This window comes from Odontesthes bonariensis, chromosome 12 (assembly GCF_027942865.1).
Source record: "Odontesthes bonariensis isolate fOdoBon6 chromosome 12, fOdoBon6.hap1, whole genome shotgun sequence".
Classification (NCBI taxonomy): domain Eukaryota; kingdom Metazoa; phylum Chordata; class Actinopteri; order Atheriniformes; family Atherinopsidae; genus Odontesthes; species Odontesthes bonariensis.
In genome coordinates, this window is record NC_134517.1 from 30885433 (window position 1) to 30909776 (window position 24344).

General features: G+C 39.5%; 1 protein-coding gene across 1 annotated transcript in view; it reads left to right on the forward strand.

The window, feature by feature from the left end:
- Window positions 1-4832: 4832 nt before the first annotated feature.
- itgav (integrin, alpha V) overlaps window positions 4833-24344 on the forward strand; it is a 44244-nt gene continuing 24732 nt past the window's right edge. The window contains exons 1-7 of the mRNA XM_075480090.1: window positions 4833-5412; window positions 10396-10526; window positions 19416-19507; window positions 20052-20166; window positions 20526-20587; window positions 21289-21337; window positions 23727-23849. Of these exons, the coding sequence (XP_075336205.1) occupies window positions 5246-5412; window positions 10396-10526; window positions 19416-19507; window positions 20052-20166; window positions 20526-20587; window positions 21289-21337; window positions 23727-23849 (739 nt within the window). The 5' untranslated portion in view covers window positions 4833-5245. The remainder of the gene's footprint in view (window positions 5413-10395; window positions 10527-19415; window positions 19508-20051; window positions 20167-20525; window positions 20588-21288; window positions 21338-23726; window positions 23850-24344) is intronic.

A 24344-nucleotide genomic window follows, 5' to 3' on the forward strand; every position in this document is an offset into this window, starting at 1 on the left:
TTATTTCTGTGGCATTTATTGCAATATCCATTGTTTTTTGGGCCATTTACATATTTGTTGTATATTTCACTCCAAAACATATGGTAAGTCATGGTTTTAAATGGCAAACCATTTCTTAGCCCTCAAATTGCAGTCATTTTATAATCTTTGTTACAAAACTGCTACGTCCTGAGCTGTGGATCAGCGCGGCTATAACATGTTCTTGAGTTTAAGGGGTTCTTGACGCCCATTATTTTAACCTTTAAAACTACGTCTTAATCCTCAAACAGTCCATTTAAGGTCCAGGCCAAAGTGAGCGAAGGCCAGCCAAAATATTCTCACTTTGCAAAAATGTCCTCATCATCCACCTCCACCCAACTAAAACTCAGACTGGTCCTCATAAAGAAACACATTCAGGAGGGCATAAACTTTACAACACATTGAAACCAGGCTTACATGCATCTGTGCTCTGCAGGGTGCGTAATCTGCATAGTTATGCCTTACACAATGCTGATTACACCATCTCTGTCTTTCACACATACACACCGTGCTCTCTTGTGCTTTGACAACCTTTTTCCTGCAACATGCTGTTTCAGACACATTCAAACCTAACATGTAAACTGATCTTAAATGCTTATCTTGATACCGTACACCGTAATCATATGTCCAACACTGTAAGTATCAACCCCCACCCCCTCTCCTTCATCCACATATAAACACATTAACTCCCCCACTCTTGTGAATCTCACGGGAGTTCTGCCACACATTCTTGAGTGTACACTTCATTGTAGCAGTGATTCAGAGCAGTTCATGGCCAAATAAGACGAAAAGCTTTCTTGCTGTGCACAGACATGACTCCTTGTGGATTTATGGATAGAAAACCATTGGGGTGTAGCTCCACATCAGCATTACCAAATGCTGTTATTGGTGTTAGACAACTTGTAATCCCTTTTCTAAGCCAGTATTGTTTGTGCTGTCAAGAAGGAGTACTCAGCTGGAATCAGAACTTGAATGTCACATAATTTTTACAGACATGTTTTGATTTAATGGATGTGGAATTTGGGCCAACAAAAGCTTTCAGGACTGTTCTAAATTAAACATAACTTCACTTGTATGTCATGCCATTGACCTGGTAAAGCTGATTGGGAGTGGTCCAATTTAATTTAGAACTTAGACTTGTTTTTCATGACACAAGACTTGATGTGGGCTTTGTGGGATTTTCCTGTCATAACTTAGCATGGGCTTGACTTGGAGTAGCCTGTCTTTCTTTTTAAGACTTAATTGTCTTGAATTAGGGCTTGTTTCGCTTGACTTTGAGCGTGAACTAGATTGGACAGTCTCAGCTCAAGACATGTGGCGTTTATCCATAACCGCCATAAAATACCTCACTGTACATAAACATGTGCATTGACTTATCCAGACTTAACTTTATTGATAGACTTGTGAAATTTGCCCATCTGGGTTTCAGATTTGACAGAGTACTACAGAGTATAGACTCACCTGTCCTGATATGAGGTTCGGCCAAGGTGTCAATGACTGAGATTTGACTTGTCCTTACGGACAACCTATCCAAGGTAATGTGGTATGTGGCTCTCTGGACTCAGAACTCTGTATGGGATTCGGATAGCTCACCTTCTCTTGAGTTAAAAGACCTGATTTGGTGTGAATTCCAGAGTTCCTTAAGCTCTGTCTTGGGGATTGACGGTGAACTTGCCAGCCTTGAATTAGGCCGATCTGATAAATCCTTTGTGTCTTATTTGGAAGATTTAAAGGATTTAAAGGAAAGTTAGTCTTTGAACAACTTTTAGATGGACATTTGAATAATTAAGCAGGCTGTGACAGCTGTGATCAGTTTTCTTTTCCATCCTGGCTTCAAAGAGATCTGCTATCAATTCAGTTTAAAAGCAGGGGGGCAAAGTCCTCAATAATTCATTTGTAGCGATACACTCTGAAGTTTACCCAAATCACATTTGGTCAAATTAACACCTGTTTTCTGTTTTAAGGAAAGCAACTAAAGTTATGAACCTGTGAGTAACCATTTTACTTAAAACAGTCTTCTTTGTTATGCCAAATTGAGTTTAAAGGACAGGGCACATGCCTTTAACGATAATTTATACTGTATACTGGATAAAATGAGATTTAAAAGAGTTAAGCAGAGGGTCGGGATTAAACACTACAGACTAAATAGTTTTCATCATAAGACAAACTTTATGATTGCATATTTTCACTCTCATTTAATTATCTTGAAACAAAAAATCTAGAGATACTATTACTGAACTGTTACTGTACATTATCTTTAGTTTGGCTTCTTTTTTTACATTCTCCTGCTTATCACACAGTAAGTTTATGACTCATTACTGTGCTAGCACAGTCACAAATCCTTTTTACTGATGACCCTGTGCGTCTTTACAGAAGTGTTTGTTCCTCCAGTCTGATGCTGTGGAATGAGCTTCCTGTTGTGCATAAAGAGTCTTCTGTGTGAAGTTAAATGCAGGCACACTGCGAAAAACACGAAAATGGCTTTCAGAGTAAAACCACAACTTACACAGGCTAGTTTAGACCATTGATTGGAGTCACATTTGAAGGATTTAAGTAATCCCACAGGCATGTGAATGAGTGAATAGTACACTAGCAGGCCTCTAAACACAGCATTGTGATTAATACTGATGTTTAAGTCTCTGAATTGCTCGTAATTATATCAGTAAGAGTTCACAACAATGAAACTCATTCACTTAAAATGTAAGAGCCACAGCTGTTATCGTGTAGAGAAACAAACAGAGCCTGAAAAAAGTTTGTTCAGAGCTGGCATGATGCTGGGAACACATAAAAAGGGTGGAAATTGGACTTATTTAACATACTGTAAGACAACAAAGGAATCCAGATGACTTTGAACGATTATAAAATGGAGGCCTGTAAGAAAATGTGTTGGTGGGCATTTTCAATCATAAAGCATAAACTCCAGCTTGTGCTTCCCATGTTTTTTCATCACGTGTGAGTCATGAAGCTGAACATCAATATACCCAAAAATAAACGCCAAGAAGATGCTTTAACATTCACTCCAGATCTGAAAGGTTTTATAGAATCCTCAAAGACTCTTTGAAACATCATGACGAATAAACACTGCTGGTGTGTGCTGCTCATTTCACTGATTACGCCTGTGTCCTGTCCACAATTAACTGCTTCATGGTAACACAACATATAAGCATTCTGTTGTCATTCTGTATGTTTATTGATAATTACAAACATTTTGAGCAAAGATCATTCTATAACCAGTAATATGAAGTAAACATGTATAATATTTTTTGTCAAAATTTACTTAGAAATCTGCTAGCATTTAATAGATTTAGCATTTTTGCAGAAAATAACTGTTGTTACATGTAAACAAAATAGTGGGAAAAAATGCCAATGAATCCTATTATATAGTCAGAGCAACAGTCAAAACATAAAAAAAAACATTGGGTTTGATATCATTGCAAAGTATGAACTCATGCATATTGTCACAAAATTTAGAAACTGTTAATGCTGGTATTTTTGTTAATTTATGTATACAGCTTTAGTCAGTTTTAGGGTATTTGTGAACCAACTAAAATGCAATTTAATCAGGATGAACAACACTTTGTTTTCTCTGTGAAGCCTTTTAGGGACACTGCTCAGCCCATGCTTAATTTTTAACACCACTTAGGTCATTCATTTGCTTTTGCAACTGGGTGAAATCTTCACTCCAAAAATAAAAACACACTTAATGCTAAAAGTCCGGCTTATTAGACTCCATCCATCCATCCATTTTCTATCCATTTTTTAATCAAATTCAGAGTTGTGGGAGGGTTTCAGCCCATCCAAGTTGCCATTACACTCATTGCCCTTTAATTGAAATTCACAACTTCTAGAAAAACACAAAAAAACCTTCATATGTGTTTTATCCTTCATATGTTTTCATTATTTCTTTTAAGTATGCTAAAGTAAATGTTTTCTGAAACTCGAATAAAGGGCCACATTTGGAAATACTTCATCAAGCTAATTGATTTTAGTGTATATTTCAACACTCAACACTACTAGAGAAAACTCTTAATATTGATGCAAATCTCTGTACCATACAGTAAAACATCAGCATATTCAGTAGCAAAAAAAGATTTGTTAATAAACAAAGAACTCTCAAACACTTAACAGAGACTGCCAATAGATTGGGAAGTACTAAATAAATAGCCAATATTACGTTTTGTGTGAACAAAAAATTTTAAAAATGGAAAAATATGTAGGCTTGGAGCACTAAAGTTAGTCTTCTGTATGGGCCTGGAGGTAAATTTCACCACTGAATGGTCCAGGACCAGAATACATCAGTGACCTCCTGACCCAGTATGAACCTTCCAGACCCCTCAGGTCATCTGGATCCGGTCTTCTATCAGTTCCCAGAGTCAGAACCAGACATGGAGAAGCTGCATTCAGCTTCTATGCTCCACATGTCTGGAACAAACTCCCAGAAAGCCTCAGATCAGCTGAAACACTCAGTGTATTTAGGTCCAGGTTGAAGACACACCTATTTTCAGCTGCATTTGAATAAAGCTCCAAATCTGAAGGTTGAGTTTAAAAAATTAATCACATTTTAACTACTGATTTTGTCTATTGTTCATATTTCTTTCTTTTTTGTTTAAATTTTAAATCATGCTTTTTATTTCTACTGTTTTAATGTATCTGTAAAGCACTTTGAATCGCCCTGTAGTTGAATTGTGCTGTACAAATAAACTTTCCTTGGCTTGCCTTGCCTTACCAGACAGGCTGTCCGAGTACCTTTATTTTGACAGGCACTAACCGGATGTTGTTGGGTTAGCTTTGCATGTAAATTAGCCTTACTTTAGCTTGTTGAGACAAGCCTGCGCTGACACACTTCCATACTCAAAACAGTCTTGGCCTCTCCCAGGCTTGTTCCGTGATTCTGCGGCTTTTATCGGATAAAACAGGCGAACGCAAAGCCGCTCAGAGCCGCACTTTATCCGGGCTTTCCGCCACCGCCTCACTCGGCGTGTAAACGACCGGTGGTTTCAGTAGAAGCCGGGAAACTGCTTTATTTTACTCATACATGACGACTTGTTCCTTCGGCGGTTGCGGGGGAGAGCTGCTGTTTGGAGAGCTGAGATTCTAAGCTTGTTTAAAGTGACGCTGTCTGTGGGTGGATTGAACGGGAACGTCTAACCCAGTAATACTGTGACTGGCAGCATCTTCTTGGGTGGTGTTTTCCTCGGCGAAGACGCGGAGGTCTCCAGCAGAAGCCATGGCAGGAGGTCGGACAGCTGTCGGGCTGCTCGTCCTGGTGTGTTTCAATTTCCATCGCTGCGGCTCCTTCAACCTGGATGTGGACAAACCAGCCGTGTTCTCCGGACCCGAGGGAAGCTACTTCGGCTTCTCTGTGGACTTCTTTAAACCCCCAAGCAACCTAAAGTAAGACACTTAAATGAGAGTATTCATAGTTTCTCTGAAGATGATCATGATGTCAGAATATGGACAAAGCGTCACACCGTTAAAAGTTATTTCAACCCCCCTAATTCACTCATTCCCAGTTTATATTTGACATATTTACCCAAACACTGTGTTCTAGTGCATTTTTAAATTAGTTTATTTGCTTTATCCGTGTATTCAACTGCATTCTATGTGCTAAGATGGTTTGAAGGGGTTTTAAAATTAAAACATGCCATTAAAAGCGTTTTAATTTAAAGATAAAAGACAACAAAACCTTTACTTGTTATTCCCTCATGTTATTATTACACTTCTTAGTCGTGTCTCTTTAACATTTCAGTTGTTTAAGTCGCAAGTTCAACCAAAAAGACCAAAAGAAAGCAAAAGGAACAGAGAGCAAGTGAAAGTCTGGAAAATGAATCCACATTTTTGCATCACTGCTTTTCTTCTGGGGCCCAATACATTCAAAAATAACTTTGTGCATTTTTCACATCTTAACAACTATTATTCCTTTTCCCTCTTAAGATTTTACTAACTTAAGATTTGATCAGTTGCTAAAGTTAAATCCCACATAATTGATAATGTAATATGTGAGGATTTATCAGTATTAAGGATGCAGCACTTTGCAGTTTATCAATACTCTCACTTTAGGACACATTAAAAAGTCTTAAATCACCCTAAAATGACATAGAGACTTAGCCTGGGAAATTGAGACTACCTCTCATACCTTAGTTTGGTCTCTTGGATTTTGGATCATCATTTACACTGTTGGAACATAGATTTATCACGAAAATGTGCTGTGGTATTTAAGATTGGCTTGATTGTTGACAGAAATTATGTGGAAAAAGCCTACGAGTAATACAAATTTAGTTGAAATTATAGTAGCTTTGTTTTAATTTCAAGCACAGTGATCAACACACAGTGAGACAAGGCAATATTTATCTGGAACAATGGTGCTCGGTGCAATAATTTATCACTCTGCAGATTTAAGGGCGAAATGTAATTAAAAAAAAAAAGAAAAATGACAGTGTATGATGGTATGTTGCGGATCTGGACACAGTTCTTGTGTGCATAAAGTGCAGGTTGGTGAAAAATGATTTTCCTGCAGAGGTATTTACCAAGTCGAGGCTCAATTTCACCTTACAAAAAGTTGTAGAACTTTAAATTCTGTACACCTACTGATACTCTGTTCTGCTTTTGATGCATGGCCTTTATTTTTAATAGAGAAAGTATTTATCTTAGTTTTAAGCTCTTATTTTGCACCACAGATCAAACCTTCCTTGCTCACGTAACCATAGTGGCACCACCAACTGGTTTGCAGACTACAGCTTCAGAGCCTCAGGTTCTGCATTCAGCTGCTGCCATCGTGTTTTTGTGCTTTTCTTTCTCATCTGAGCCGGAAGTTACCATATTTGGTCAAGAGAGCGACGCTGGAGAGTTGTATGAAACCTGTGGACAAACCTTGAACTTGATGATTTTTGGAGACAACTCCCAGTGTCTCCCAGTGGAAACGCAAGTAAAGGCACCACTGCACTCACCTCAGTTCTCAGAAACTATCTTTATTATGTCCATCTTTAACATATACAGCCTATAAGTTTTCATTTGATGAAGTGTATATTTTGTCTTCAGTATTGCACCATAGTGCCGAGTATATTTTCTGATAAAGATCATTAAGGGAATCTTTTGGTCATTCTCTCCACATGCAATACAAGAGTAATAGTATGAAAAATAAGAAAAGAACCTTTAGTCAACTCTCTTTTTGTGCTTAGTCTATGTTTAAAAAGATAATTTCTAAAGGAATTTATACTGTGTATAGAGAAGCTCTCACCAAAAATTGCTTCTTTTTCATTTAACGTCACGGTGTGGTCAAAGTAACACTGAAGTGTTCATCTTTTTTACTAAATCAATGCTTTTAATATCAATACATGCCGATCAAAGTGCAGTTGACTGAATATCAGAAGTTAAGCACCTAAGTTGTCTTGAGATAAAGCTAATAAAGCTAAAGAAAGGCCCCAAAACACGAAAAGTGTGTTGGAAGTGGCAGCCTTCCTTTTAGTTTCACTCTGTTGATTTACAGAGGAAGAGAAAGAAGGAAGAGCTCCAACTCTCTGTTTTTGTCCTCAAACTAACTGTCTGCACCAAAACTGGGAATATGTGGTTGTGTTTGACCTGATAAAGCTGCACCAGATCAAATATTCAAGCTGTTTAATAATCCCGGGTTGAGAAAGGGCTGACGGAGCTGACTTTTTAGAAGGACTGATAAATGCGTGCGGTTAAATTGTGTTTTTGGTTAGATAAGTGCAGCACACTCGCCTATTATTTCAATGGGTGTGACTGGTTGGAGTATTTCAGCGCTCCATTGGCCAAATGGGTATAGTTACGCTATTACACACAGTTTAGTTTGGCCCTGACATGTGTTTATTATGCAGGACGTTAATAGTATTGGTTATCATATAAAGGAGGTGGGTAAAAAGGTTTTATTTATCTTCAGAAACTGTCTGTTGTGTACGCAAATGATTTTAACTCAAATCGTGGTAAGTAACACTTTCTTTGTCAGATATAAACAGTGAGTGTGGTTCTGTCATTCCTCTCTGAGCCAATCAGGAGCCTGATTTCTGAGGGGTATAACAGGTAAAAGTAGCTGGATGTTGATAAACAATTAGGAAAAATGCTGGGTCATTTTAAGTAGATGTATTGATTGCTTTATTTGCTGCTTTCCTGTTGTTGTTGTTGTTGTTGTCTCATTCCACTCTCTGTGATGCCTGTCAGCCTACCGAACAGCCACATCAATCAATAAAACCGCCTTTGTCCAAATTAATCGGTGTCCTGTAAACACAGCTGTGACTAACAGTCGAGGCCTCATGCAGCCAAAACAGTTGTTTTTTTTCTCTTGTGCATTGTAATCCACTGAACGGCTGGCTCAAAATAAATCTGCAATTAAACCAAGCTGCTCTGAACAAAGGCTTTCTGTTCTGCATGCAGATGAAGAGTCTTGTACAACATCTCTACATGCAGCCAGACTGTTTTATATCTCAGATCTGCACTTGTTGCAACACCATCAACAGAAGGGTGACGAGCTGAAAAACAAGATCAGCAACATAAGATTTTAACATGGATGTTTATTTCATTGTATATGATGTTTTCCTGGCTTCGAAGTGCAGAATCTGCTCTGGTAACCCATCAGGGGTCATATGTGGTGAATGCAGCCGCAAGAGAACGATCCAGTGCTTTTAGAGTTTGACCCATAGTGGAAATTAAAGCTGCATTTCCACCACAAACCCACCCACTGGGGACTAAGAATCATTTGAGGAACTTAGTTCATCTACATTTCCACCAGAGGAGCCTGTCTAAATTAAGTTCTGAGGGAGGTGGTTTTACTCTCCGGAAAGTCTGGCTTTCTGAAAGTGCTGGAATTTAAGTCGGGGAACAATGATGGATTTCAGGCTTTGTTTTGCATTTAATGCAGGTGGCACAAATGTGGAAAAATGTTAACTCTGCTCACTCGCAAAGAAATAAAATAAGGACTGAGCTGCCCAATTTGTATGGAGTTGAGACACAGTGCTGGAAACAAAAGGCTGAAGAATCTGTCTATGTCAGCTGAATGGAATATAAAGCAGTTTCACATTTACACTGCAGCTCTGACATTAAGCGTTCGAGCTTGTGTTTGAAGGGACTCGGTTTAATTCACTGTGAGTAGGGGTGGGCGATATGGGCAAAAAAAAATATCTCTATATTTTTTAGGATTTTCACGATAAAGATATTTTGACGATATTTAAAAAAAAAATCAAACTTGCGTTAAGATCACAATAAAATGAACATAAGCATGCAAGTCTAAGCACACACGGCCAGTACAGTGAAACTGCGAATGGCTCATTAAATCAGTTATGGTTCCTTTGATCGCTCTACCATTACTTGGATAACTGTGGCAATTCTAGAGCTAATACATGCAAAACGAGCGCTGACCTTCGGGGATGCGTGCATTTATCAGACCCAAAACCCAAGCGGCACCCCGGGCTGCCCCGGCCGCTTTGGTGACTGATAACCTCGAGCCGTTTCTCAGGCTACTTCTCCCTCCGGAGAGGGAGCCTGAGAAACGGCTACCACATCCAAGGAAGGCAGCAGGCGCGCAAATTACCCACTCCCGACTCGGGGAGGTAGTGACGAAAAATAACAATACAGGACACTTTAAATCCTTTAACGGGGATCAATTGAAGGGCAAGTCTGGTGCCAGCAGCCGGGGTAATTCCAGCTCCAATAGCGTATCTTAAAGTTGCTGCAGTTAAAAAGCTCGTAGTTGGATCTCGTGATCGAGCTGACGGTCCGCCGCGAGGCGAGCTACCGTCTGTCCCAGCCCCGGCCTCTCGGCGCCCCCTCGATGCTCTTAGCTGAGTGTCCCGCGGGGTCCGAAGCGTTTACTTTGAAAAAATTAGAGCGTTCAAAGCAGGGCGTGGTAAGGGCAGAGGACCACTGGCGCCGCACTTTATTGATTTTTGGCGATTGAAAAAAAAAAAAAAAAAAAAAAAAAAAATGTTTTTTTTTTTTTTGCCTATATCTCGATATTGCAAAATTACTCATCGTCAAAATAACATTCACGATAATTTCGCAAACGATACATATCGCCCACCCCTAACTGTGAGTCTTTGTGTTTGCTTTGTCATTTTGTTTTGTTGCCTGTTTTCTATATTTGACTCTTTAGCCTATTTGTTAGTACATTTCAAACGTATGGAAAACATTGCTGCGTTCTATCTTTGAAGTGCACTTTTGTATCCCGCCATGCCTCCTGTTTTATCTAACGCTGACCCATTTACTGCCGTTTCGTACATGTGTGCAAGGACAACCTTGAACAATGACCCGATTCCTCAGACATTTTGAGAACGTCTCGGTTACCAAAGTTTCCACTTATCTTTGGCCTTCTTGTGTGAGTTGGTGTCTTTGCTGTTGTCTAATGACTTCCTCACCTCTCTGCAGCGCAGACATTCTGATTGGAGCGCCTCGGGCCAACACGTCGTCCTCCAGCAGCGTTATAGAGCGAGGAGCGGTGTACAGCTGCCCCTGGAGGAGCTCCTCCGCCTGCCAGCAGCTGCTGTTTGACAACACAGGTACTGGAAACTCCTGTTTTTTTTTTTTTGTTTTTTTTTTTATAGCTACCATGGCCTGCAGAGACTAATGCAGACCTGGCTCAGTTCAGCTGTTTGCAGTCAGCGTTTTTACCATGAGACTGTTTTCCCTGAATAAATCCATTAGTACTCTGTGGCTCCCTGAGCAGCAGGAAATGTGGTATTAATAATGACATTGAGTCGATGCCGCTGCAGAATAGTGGGCATTAAACAGTGATGGTGATCACAACCAGCTGGCTTGTTTCCAGACAGTCCCCGTGTTTGTCTGTGTTAGCAGTCGGACTCTAGCACAGAAATGATTTGTAACGAGAAGAAAACCACTCGGCCATTTTCAATCCTAATAACAGGCTGAGGCAGCTTTCACATTTTTACAGTGACAGTGTATTATTGATGGGATGATGAGAGTTCAGCTCAGCGTTCTTCTGTTATCTCATGTCAGGGCCTGTTCAGGAATTGGCAATAAAGCAGAAGGAGTGTGGAGTCTCTGTATGTTAGCAAACTCATGGCTTAAAGCGCCTTATACGCCGGCTCAGCTGCCAGGGAGAAATCCTTCTGACGGTTATTTGGCACAGTGAATAAGCTCTTAATGTAACATCTTTGCTTAAATTCTTTTAAACATGAGACAAAGACAACATGAGAAAACAGCAGAATACTCTTTATCATCCTCATGCTGTGTAAGAGCCCTTAGTCCTTTGTTTATCCATACTGCAAACATCTCTTTACTGCAGTGATAAGTTAAAGGTTCTCATTATGTCTCAGCATAACTGTGACTGTTTACACGGTGACATTTATCATTTTCAGTATTCTGTATATAATTTGGCAGCAAAATTGATTTGCTTCTTGAACTCCAGAACAATTCTGATTACAAGCTGAATCTGCAGCTGCCCTCAGCTTTGCACGGCTCTTTCAGCGAGCCACAGCTCCATGTCTACATGTTCATTTACAGCTTTACTTTTATGCTTCACTCAGCACTAATAACTTTATAGATTTCACTAGATTTTTATACAGTGTTGTCTGTATTGGCTAAAAAGAGGCAGCATGTCTGTTTTTATGGCTTGAAGTCTTAAATGGAAGGAAGGTTTAAAGAAATAAAATCAGTTCATGTTATTCAGAGTTTTTCTTGGTTTGGTATAACAAAAGTTAAGGTGTTCACTGTGTGCTAAAGTCCAACAAGAGTTGATCTTTCTTACTTTAAACATATATTGCTTTAAATAGGTTTAGTTTTTTATCTGGGCTTTCTGTTGTATTTTTTTTTAAAATTTATATATTTTTTAAATGATTTTTTGGGGCTTTTATGCCTTTAATTGTCAGGAAAGTTTAAGAGAGGTCTGTAGCCTCTGTACATGGGGCGTCTGCTTAACCCACTACGCCACCGACCGCCCCTCTGTTGTAATTTGTTGTGGAGTTCACTAAAAGTAAGCGCTAAATTTGAAATAGGGTGATGTCTTTTTAGAGGTTCTGATGAAAGAGCGGAGGTACATTTGAAACCAGAACTAAACTACAGAATCAATGGCTTGTTTTGTTTTTATCTGTAAAAAAAGCGTCTATGAACATCAGAAGAAAGGGGCTCGTGCCTACAAAGTGTGTTCAACAAACACCACACATGACAAAAATGCAGTATTTGCTGGAGGGTATTCATAAAGACCTTTGAATCATCTGTTAAAACATCTACTGTCAGAGCATCTAAGTCAGAGCATGTGTTATTTCAGATGAGTTGAGAAGAAGGAGCATCAGATCCAGAAACACTCTGTGCAAAACATCAGCAATGATACCCATGTGATAAGTGATTAAGAGTAGTTTTTCAGGACCAGTCAAAGGTTTTTACACCTCCTCTGATATATTCTGGATGTTTGTTCAAAGTTTAGACTGGTTCTGTGTATCAGGTCAATATGATGCTGTATAGTGCAGCAGCACCGCTAAACTCTACCATTATTCACTGTAAATATGACCATGATTGAAAAAAAAAAAAAAAAAAAATCATCGATACAGTAAGACCCTGTTGCAGAACTGTTTTGGATTGCATGAAGTAAACACTAAAGGCTGAGTTATACTTCTTTTAACTGTCCTTGCGCTTGCGTCTTGCACTTTTGTTAATGGTTCGAGACGTTTATGCTTCATTTAGCTTTGTCGGCGGTTGCGTGTGCTGCGTGGCGATTCACCGCCAGGACAGTAGGTGGAGTAGCGGGTTTTTTCAATGACAAGCCTACTACGATGAAAGGAAATTCACCGCCAAGACCTCTTCGGCAAGTCTCTCTTCGAGTGGATTCATCATAGACATAATATATTATATATATATTATGTCTATGGGATTCATGCTGCTTCTTCTTCTTCTTCTTTGCTTTCTACCTTGGCGTTTGAAAACAGCGATCTTTTATTAGGGGATGAAACCGGAAGATGAACACACCGCCGGATGTGATGTAGATAGTGGCTTGTGCTCGCGTCTTGCGTGAAGTTTAGAAAATTGAGGTGACACACGCAAGCACGCAAGGGGGGGCTTGCAACCGCGCAAGGGCTTGCGTCGCGTCTTGCGTTACCGACTATAAACCAGGCTTAAGAGTGTAAAGCACATGAAGCCAATTAATTAGTCTGGTTTATTACTGGCTTATCGTCGCATTGGGTGTGGACAGTGTTTCCTCACCCTTAAGATTTGGCTCAGATTCAGATAAACTTTATTGATCCCCAAGGGGGGGATTCTTTTGCTACAGGGCTCCATTGACAATTTAAAATATAATAATAGTATTATCAAGAATAAATAAACACATTAAAAACAAAACAACTATACAGTAATTATGGATAGTATTGAATAATCAGTCACTATGCAATTTATTACAAATAAGATATCTTCATGCAAAGCAGCAGTGTTACAGAACCACTGGTGACTACACTCGGTAACGGGTGAGATTTCCTTCACATTATCAAGTCCTTACATCTTCAAACTTGAGAACAAAGAATGAATATGCCTGGCACAAGAAAACAGGAACAAACCAGGTTGGGATGCAACTTGAATGGTTCCCTCTGGGCAATCACCGCCAGGTGTTGTAATGATAATGATAACGATGTCGATGTGAACAGACTTGCCACAAAGAGAGCAAATAAAGTCCTTTTTGTTTTGTTGAAACTCGTGCAGATTCAGATTCCTTTGGTACTGTACTATATGCAGAATGGATCATATCATAGAGGTAGTGACACTAACTTTTATAAGAATAAATTAAGTTTCAGTAGCCATCTTAGTCCATCCGTTACCAGAAGTTTGCTTCGTAGCAGTCATTTTAAACCATGGCAACAAATAATCCCGCTGTGTGTTATGATGTCAGATGAGCATTAAGGATGAAGGAGGATGGATGTGAAAAGGCACAAACGGGGAAATGAGAGGTGCCTTAAAAAATTATAAATTGTTTTGGGCACCAGGGAGCTCCCCAAAAGGCAACATACCTTTGCAGACTTTTTCTCTGGTTGCATTTGCACCTCATGAATTAAAAACTGAAGAGATGGCAGGTATCCAAATTATGGTGCAACTCAGTAAATGTGGGACTTCACAGCTGGTTAGTTTCTGTGTTTAGTTTTCAGAGGCCAAGTTCTAGATCATAAACATGCATGTAGTGGCTGTAGCGTGTGCAGTATCTTTGTGTGTTTTCATGTTCTTTGACCAATCACGTTCTCTTATGACTTTACTAAAGACTGTTTGCTTTCAGGGAGCGGAGGCAGAGCGGCTTAGGCTGAACATGCTGTGAAGTAACGGCGGCACAGATCCTTGTTTGTTTCAAAGCGCGATCATGTCATTCTTAAAACTTTTCATGTCCTCACCGTCTTCTAACATGGCAGCTGATGAAATACATTTTACATCTTTTACACTTTGGGCCTGTTGCAGATAGAAATGAATGATCTTTTTCTTCGATTAGAGTTGCTGAAAGATATTCAGGCTGTGTTTAATACACACAACTCTGTCAGTTTTGGAATCAGTTGAAAGGAAAAACTGACAGAAGGGAACATTTTAGTGGCTAACACAGAAGTTAAGTGTAAAAATGGCGAGAGAGAGAGAGAGAGAGAGGCCTGTGTGTGTTTGTGTGACAGTCGCTGTGTAGCTGAGTCTGGTTGGTATTCTGTGGTAGACCTCAGTCACTAAAGTTTGACACGACAATAACGCTACACTCTTGAACTCTGTCGCCCTGCCCCCTTCACATACACAACACAACGGTGTTAATACTGCACATTCTGGTGTATATGAGGCCTTTCAGTCACTTAATATGTGGCACGTTTAAATGATGGCTTTCTGTCATTTCAGACAGAATAAGGCCTCCTTCAGACGTGTTAAAAATAAGAGAAAGATGGTTGTTTTTATGTTCTCTTGTAATATGCACACACTCACAGATCTGAGTTCCCCTGATTCATATCTGCACATTTCCTAATTTAAAGGTTATACAAAGCAAATTAAGGCCTCCTTCACAATCTGACACCATCAAGAGAAAGTTTTTATGTTCCATTTCCATGCATCACGAGAAAAAACAAAGATTTTTATAGACTGATCAGGTTTCAGGTTGGTTCTTTTCATTTTTTCATAGTGCATCTAGATGCTTTTATCTTAGAGTAGAAAAATAATCTCTCTTTGCTCAGTTATAAAACAAAATATTTGATGTAAAGCCTCACAAAGACATAACAAGGTACAGCTGTTGCATGGGGTTGTCTCATTAGATTGTATAGCTGCTCCTAATAAGGACCATTCACTAGGCTATTGTTGTTATGAGCAAACTATAAAGTACCATATTACCTTACATTACTACATTCTGTAGTTTAGCCAAGCTATGCTTTATAGGTACAGTGTAGTATAAATCCTTAATAAGCTGATCTAAGCCCATCTATCTATCAGTTGAACACCTAAGGAACATGTATAACTCTCTTCCAGCCATTTATGCCCTTAAAAGGGGAATTTGTCTCAGTAAGTTTAAGTTGTGGAGGCGGCTGTTTGTGTTGGATGTTTGCTTTCCTGCAGTATTCAGCTTGTAGCCTGATGTTACAGAAAGCTGGATCAGGAAGCATCTGTAGTGCTGAAGCCTGCAGCCTCTGACAGATACCAAACGTCCTCACCGAGGTCATTTCCTCTGGCTGTAATGCCATTAGCGAGTGGCCTCGATATATTGTTCTGCGTATGTGTATGTGGGTGCGTTCTCTTACAAAAGCCGTCTTTGTTGTTAATTTGACCTGCATGATTACTGGCCAAAGCTTCACTGGCCCAGTAAACAGAATTAACTGGAATTCGTCCGTGAGTGTGGTGTGACTCTGACTCATTGTTGGTCCCTTCCATTCTGAGCCCTCTAACCATGATGCACCACATGCTTTTGTTCCTAATGTTGTTTAAAATACTGTTTTAGATCATGTGACTCGCCCAGTCACAGTGCGGTGCCTCTTTTTATATATTTTGAGGGTTTATTTTTCTGCTTTTCTGGGCAGCATGTAAAAGGAAGAAAGATATAAATATCTCCTACCAACGACAGATTTAGAATATAAAACGCAAACCAGTACCGCACAAATTGTGCTCTGTAATTATGACATCTTTCTTCTTCTCTGTGCCGTTACAGTAAGTAACATTTGTATGGGCATTTTTATTAGCTGGATGGATGCTATAGACTTTTTTTGCTGCGCCACCGGAGAATAACAGAGTTTTGAGAGCATTTCTCCAACATCTTAACAGCTGTTTTACAGTTTTTCATGAATTTTGGTGCAGAAATCATTGTTTTTTTTACTAAAACTAATTTTAAATGATCTTGTTTTGATGTTGAAAAGCAAATAATAACACGATAAAACACGGTGTAAAGTTGCTGAAGATATCGAGCAGTTGCATTAGCAGTGATGGCGTGCTAATGTTAGCGAAGTGCAGCATCAGAGCGCTGATATAGTAGCTGTAGACTCTTAGTCCTGCTCCTCACAGTGTTTGTGTCGACTTGAACTAATTTCTTTGGTTAAGGAGTTCTCCACAGACTAACAACAAACAAAGAGACAGAGTCAGTTGTCATGGCAGCAGTTCTGTTAAGATGGTAACTAGCTGGCAGCATCGGCTGATTCACCACCATTATAAGAGATTAGGGAGGAAATATCCAACCTGTTGCCAAACTGGAGAAAATAATCCCCTCACTGTTTATCTACAATGTCTGATGGGCACTAAAACATCCTAATTTCTGTCTAATCAACCAAACAGTCCTGAAAATCTTTCAAATTCAGCTTCCACAGCCAAGATTTTTCCTCAGGCTGGAGTTTCCCATTCTGATGGGGAAAATCCCAACTATTTCTTCACTGCCTGTGTGTAATATCCAGACCAGACTGCAATATTTATCTGCTTCCTATCGTCTTTAATTCCTCTGCTTCCCATGTGTCAGATGTACGTGTGATTCATCCCTTTATTTCAGCAATGACTTCCAGCTTAGTGGCCAGCTGCTGCCTCCTCCTGACATCAACAATGCTGGATTGATACATGTACCGTATCAGTCAAAAGATGGTACACACTTACTCCTCTTAACTGGAGTATTATGAACAAAAGAAAATACTGTGTGTCATAGTTTAGACTCTTCAAAGCTTTGTAAACTGTTGCCAGTGTCTCAGGCAGCTTATCAAGGCCATCACCTGCAAGGATTTTCCCTTGCTAGGTGAGCCTGGTTGAAAACTTAACAGGCGAATTTCTCACCTTCTTATTTTCCTTGAGACCATACATGGTATACAGCAAACAGCCCTATTCAGCTACAGTCATGACTCATATTGTTGCAAGAACTGCACACCTAAGTAAATTGCAAGGACGGATCTTTGTTGTTTGAACACTCAAAGGTACCTTGGTCTGAACATTGCAAAATCTTTAATAGTTTCTTCATGTGCAGTTGCAAACCGACTGCTGCAGAGATTAAGATATTGCCAATAAATGACAGCCCACATTAGCTCAAGTTTACATTGGATAGATTGGGATTTGTGTGGCTGCAGAGGGAAGTAATATTCTGTGACAAGTGTTCAGCACATGTGGGAACCCCTTCAAGCCTTCAACTTTATGAAGCTGCTTAACAAACTGCCAGTAGTCTGCAAACTTCTCAAGGCAATCATTTCAATAAATCAATGAGATAAAGAGTCTGAGGTGATTATGACATTACATTACATTACATTACACTTAGCTGACGCTTTATCATCTGATTCTGTCCTGCCTCTCTTTTAACTATCCCACAAATGTTCACCCTGTTTGTCCATCTGCTCACTGACTTTTAGATTAGATGTTTCAATGCACTGCAAAGTAATTTTTAGCCTCAGCTGTGTGTATGTCATGAGGCTACCTTAATTCCAAGTCTGTTCCTGTTTGAATGGAAGGTTGTGGCACTTGGTAGCAGAGAAAAAGTTTGCCGTTGGATAAGAATAAAGTAGTAAACTGGCCTGGATTGTCCAGTCACTCTACTGTGAAATGAAAAGGAAAGGTGCGATCCAATGAGGCTGTTACTTCTTTTTTAAGGTTAATGTAGATTTAACGGAGATAAACAGGTACACCTCAAACCCTTTAGCCAACAGCTTCTAAAGACTGATAAAGGAGTCATTTTGTTTATTTTTTATTTTTTTCTCCAGTAAGTCCTTGTTGTATGTTATAAAATACATAGAGTAAGCCTATTTAGATAGTTTGGTTTCTCTGTTCGAGGTTGGTTCAGGACAGCCTTTGTGAAGAAGTGAGGAAAAAAGATGAAGTGTAGAGCAAGAGACGGGACAAGAATAAGAATCGGACTGGCATTTACTGTTGGAAAGGCTTAGACAACAGCTTAAACTCGTAGTGTTGGTTGGTTACTTTTGGTCGCTGATGCACAGGTTTGAAATCATGGAAAGATTATGATAATTTCTCTTTCTGTTCTGTGTATGTTGAAAAGCAAAGGGGGTTGAAGTTGGATTTATTCCTAATCCTGACTGATAAGAAATGACAACAGCAGAGAATTCATCCCAGTTCTGTTATTTATTAGAGCTTGAAATGCAAGAAATAACCAAACTATTATCAGTCTTTTAGGTTAGCTGTTATCTTAGATACCCAACACTGTGGCCTATTCAATGTAAATTATGTTGCACTTGTATTGATTTCACACCTCCTCCGTTGAAATTTGTTTTGTGTCACTAATATCACAACGTATATATATTTAAAAAAAATGCACTCTTCATGTCAGATCCTGTAATTTTACTTGACATTTTTGGTGGTTTGTAAAGGTGTCTTTGTTGGCCTCTCAACAAATGAATGTATATATCTGTGCCAGTGCATTGCTCAGATGGAGATTTGTTTTAATGATGGTTGTGCTACATCCTACAACTGTAGGAGGAGCAGATATAGTTTTAGTTTAGTTTTACCTTTAAATCGATGCACATCGGGTTGCCTTTGGTCACATCTCTTGTCCCTGATTCTGCGGTTCTACCTTAACTTGGCCATTTAATTGGACTAATGTCCTCGTTTCTGTTTAGAACTATGGAAGGGGGCTTGATGTATTAACAGAAGCATGCGTCTGCTACTATTTGTGACAATATGTAAACTTGTTGGTATTAGTTTTTTTTGCTGTTAGACAATTACATCAGAGACTAGAGAATAGTCTGTGGCAAATCAAAACCATTCCTTTTCATTTTCTGTCTGCTTTTTTTTGTGTTTTACTGCTCAAAAGCTCGAGTGCCTAAGCCGGTTTTAGTCCAGTTGAGCATACACTGCAGGAAAAATGATCTGGGTTTGACAGTTTGCCTTTGACAAATTGGCTTTAGTACGAATTCAGTTGGATGTCAGTCTAACACAATAGCTTTACATATATATTTTTATTAGTGTAAATATGTAGATGAGTGTCTTATTTGTGTTATGTAAATAAGCTAATAACAATAACCCTCTTTTCTTAGACGATAGGAAGAATGCTCAAGGAGTTCAGATGGAATTTAAATCCAGGCAGTGGCTCGGTGCATCAGTGCGATCTGATGGAGAACACATCCTGGTAAGAAATACTGCACACAAAAACGCACGTCACACATACCCACCACGATGTGCCCTGTTGGTCCCTAACAGAAATAAAGATGGAGCAGCACTGAACAACTTGATGGAGCAACAGCTCTTTTTTCAGACGTTAAAAATGAGAAGGTATTTAAAAAAACAGCAGCGATTTGCTTTATCTTCCCTTGGCTTTGTCCCTGCAGTGACAACTCAAATGACATTACACTGGAGAAACTTTGATCCACTGAGAAATGTCTCCAGTGGACGAAAGTCGTCCCTGAACCTTCAAACCAAGTCTGTAGCTGATATTTGAAAAAACGAGACGAGAAGTGTCTTTGCAGGCAAAATAGATTTACACATCAACTTCCTTCCTCATTCCAGTTCATATTTACCATAAATATTTACCACAAGCTTTACTCCTGTAGTCATAAACAGTGTGATAGTCTGTGATGACATATTGGCAGTTTTTGCCTGAGAACACGTTTTCCAACAGACCTTTGAGTTGTGAAGTGCAAATTGGTCGTAAATATCCGTGTTTTGTTTTCCAGGCCTGTGCTCCTCTGTACCACTGGTCAACCTTCGGTTTGTCTGACCGCGAGCCCGTGGGTACATGTTACCTGAAGAAAGGAACCACTGTCGTGGAGTACTCGCCCTGCAGATCATGTATGTGTGTCCTCTGTGGCTGAAAGTTGGCTGCTTTCCTCACTTCTGTTGTTGGTAATTAGAATGTCAGAGGACACCTAACAGTGCAAAGTTAAATCATTTGTGTCTTAATTGAACTTATTAGTGAGTCTGATTTTTTTTTTTTTTTTAAGTATTGCTATAGCTACAGCTTTGTTTTGTTTAAGTCTCATTGCTCTCATTTGGCTGTTTTGGACTGCAGAAGGTGGCTGTTTTAAGCATGCAGACAGAAAAAAATACAATTTCATAAAGTTTTAAATAATTACATATTTCATGTTATGTGATATTATCACTCAAATATTCTGTTTGTTACCTCTAATGTTGCTGACTTATCTGTCCAGCTGCCAGCTCACCAGAAGGGCAGGGTTTCTGCCAGGCTGGCTTCAGTGCAGACTTTCTTAAGGTAAGCTCCCGGAAAAGTCAGCATTCATTGCTTCATGCTGCAGCAGTGTGAGCAGAGCATATTGACAGAATGTCAGAGTCTGGGAGGTTGACTCATCTAGATTAGATTGAACAGTTTTCTTCTTTAAGGTCAAGTAAGATTTGAACAACAAATACTCAGATTTGTAGTCAGATTTAGACTGGAAGCAGGAGAACAATGTGGCTCTCTTTCAGAGATACAACTTCTGACACCTTTACAGGTCACAGATAAATAAACATCTCTTTCTCTTTGGCTAAAGCCATTAAAGAGATTTGAAATAATCGTTTCTTCTTATTTGCAAAGGCCTTCATATCTTTTGGCAGAGAGTAATCCAGATTGAGTAATGTTTTGCCTTTATTTTCAGCTAGAAATGTCCTAACAACTACAAGTAATATTGTTCTGAACCTATTATGTTGTTTAAAATTAATCTATGGGTTTTATATATATATATATATATATACACACATATACATATAAATAATTAAACTTAAAGAAACCTGCAGGATTCTTGTAAAATACACTTCAGGTGGTCAGCAGGTCTGTGGTCAAGTTGTGAAGAAAAGCAGGTTAATGCGTTTGATTTTGGGTCAGAAGTCCATGTGTTTTAATCTGTGTGATTCTTAGTGAAAGTGGACTGAATACGGAGTGAAAGTTTCTTTCTCTTTTCTTTTTTCTGGCTTCAGAAGAGTAAAAGAGTGGTGTTGGGAGGACCCGGCAGCTTCTACTGGCAGGGTGAGTGCTGCACTAACACTGTGTGTGTTTGTGTGTGTGTGTGATCATGTTTTCGCAGCCTTGAAGCAGGTGTGGTGACTCAAACACAGGTCAGACCCAGGCCAGTCTTCTCCATTTTCACTTCATCCCTCTACCTAAAAATGAGTTTCTGGAGTCTGTGGCGACTCAGTGGGAATAACCTTGAAGCAGAAAGGGATTCCCCTTGAAAACGTTGTGGTGCCAGCTGGCAGCCTCAGACAGACACAGCAGCTCCTCATCCCCAGGATTTCCCACAGGCCTGAAAAGACACCCCACTTTTATTACAGGTTACAGTTCAAGTCCCACCGACGAAAGACCAAAATGCAGAAAATGAAGGCTACCACACTCTATTAATCTCCAAACAGTTTTCCTGTTCATTGACATGTTATTACCAACTTTGTAGACCCACTGAATCCATTTTCTCCCTTTTTTTCTTTGTCCTCTTTTTTGTTTTCATTTAAAGGATTTATGTTGTGTTTGGACAGAGCCAGACAAGCTGTTTCCACCCATTTCCTGTCTTTACACTAGTCTAAGCTAAACTAGCCAGCTGTTGACTTGAGCTTAATTTTTTAAACATGAATCCAACACTTGGCAAGAAAGAAAAGTTTTTTTTCTTACCCCAAAACTTCCAAACTTCTTTTAATGACTGGGCTGGCTTATGCTGAGTGTGGTCTTTACTCCAAAGAAATACACCTCTTTATGATCGGGTTCCATAAGATCTGTGCTTCTATCAATGTTTGAATAACCTCAAACACTGAATAAAGCTTAACTTGATAAGTCAAATTAAAACGTCTTTTTATGATTTATGTTGAAACCAAAAGTGATACACTAGACAGAAAATCTGTGAAAAAATCATTGAAAACGATCAAGAAGACCCAAACAGGAGCCTCTAACCAATATCAATCATTGCCACTTTTACAGTTGCCATGGTTACGAGGACGTGCATACATGACATAGACTGCATGAATGGATTAACCTTCCACGATGTCACCAACAATCTCTATTTTATTTAGAGAGGAGATTGGAGCCAGAGAGTGAGCCTTGAAAGCTGTTTGGACAAAAAGGCGTTTCTTTAAGAAATTGTGGCTATTAAATTACGAAGTTCACTTCTGATAATTGAACAGCAGTCTAACTACAGTGAGCTAACAGTAATCACACCGCAGTAACTGGTGGGAATTTCATGCGAGCCAGTGCTTAGCTGTTGCCATCAGTTTTGTATTTTAAGGCTTTTCAGCTGTTGACCTTGTTCTACATGTACACAGTCTATGGTACAAGACAGTTTCCGTTAGTGCTGAAGCACAGCAGAGAGGGAGGAACGTATGTAGTCTACCTTCTTCTCAGGAATTTGTGAAATACACAAATTTCTTTAGCATATGAGGCCTTCGTATGAAAACACAGTCTTATGAAATCTCAGTGTCATGTTTGAGATGTCTGTGTTGTTTTTCCTCCTACATTCTTCAATAGTTTCACACCAGAGCTGTTTAATCCGCTTTAAACCAACCAGAGTTTGTTTCCTCACACAGTCCGCTTCGTTTGGGCGAGTGTGAAAGCTCATCTGAAGTTTTCCTTCTCTGGAAAATAACTCAGTGTAAAAAATACCCAAAATAAAAATTAAAAATAGACGCTTAATCATCCTGTTTCTAAAAGAATAATTCATCTATTTTCTTTCGACGTCTGCGAGAATAGTGTCCGATTAGGTTTAATGTTGCTGTTGGTTATTGTGCGTCTGTGCTGAAATACACCAGATCAAACTTCATGTGTACAGATCCAAATGCATTTGGTCAGAATGTAAACACACGTATGTAAACAGCGAACCTCGACCTTGTGACTCGCTGCCTTGCCCCACAGCGGACTGCTGCGTCTTTCACCACGACCTTAAGATCTTAATGAGCTGGCGGGATGGGCAACAGATGATGTGAGCGTGTATCAGCTGTGGGTTGTAATCCACGCTGGTCTGGACGTCTGACATTAGAGGGTGTGACACCGACTGTATCCTGAGCGCTGAGTCAGTTTTCTGATTGTGTGGACAGGCTCCTCCTGGGCTGTGAGAGGCTAATTATTGTTTCCTGTTGAGTCAACACTCAGTTACACAACTGACCACACACACACACACACACACATTGCTCTGTTTGTGATTAGCAGCTGTTAACACTATGTCTCTGTGGCTTCTTTAATTATGTAGGTTTTTTTTCTGTCAGCTTGTAAACAAAGTCTTGTAAAGTCACGTTTTTTCTTTCTGCTTTTTAATTTCTCGTGTTCCCTCGTGCTATTATTTCACATTTGTGTTGTAAGCCTCCGTGTTCCCGAACCTCCCCTCGTGTTTCCGCATTCTTTTCCTCTGATCTTTAACGATCTCCCCCTCTCTCCTCAGGCCAGCTGATTTCTGATGACATCTCTGAGATTTTTGCCCGCTTCAATAAACAGCTGATTACTCCCTACAGTAACACGCTCGCCACCAAATCAGCTGGCGCCCAGTATGACGATAGCTACCTCGGTAATCTCACACACACTCACTCACTCTTCATAAATATATGCTTTGACCCTTAACATCTAAAAAATAAATGAGTAATTCTCAGGTCAGAGCTGAACTCTTTCAGAATTGAAGGTGTATGTTTTTGTTTCTATCAGTAATGAATGCTCAGCTTTAGGGCCAAGGCTTGGTTGATTAAGAACACTAGAGGAACATAAAACTTAAAACATTCTCTGTGTTCCAGGCAGCAGGCCAGAAATTTCAGAGAGTGAAAATCGTATTAAAATGAGTTGGTAAACTGACACTGTTGAAGTTTTCAAACATTTCTGACATGTATCCTCATACCTGGACACACATGGGGCATTAATGACATTACAGCCAGTTTAGAGCTGATCATTATCCAGTTTTTAGCCTCCTAACATTTAGAGTGGACTTATCTGTGAAGTAGTGGATGTTTATTATGGACAAACACAACGTTTGTAGATTTTAATGCTTCAAATTTATTTCACATCTTAACAG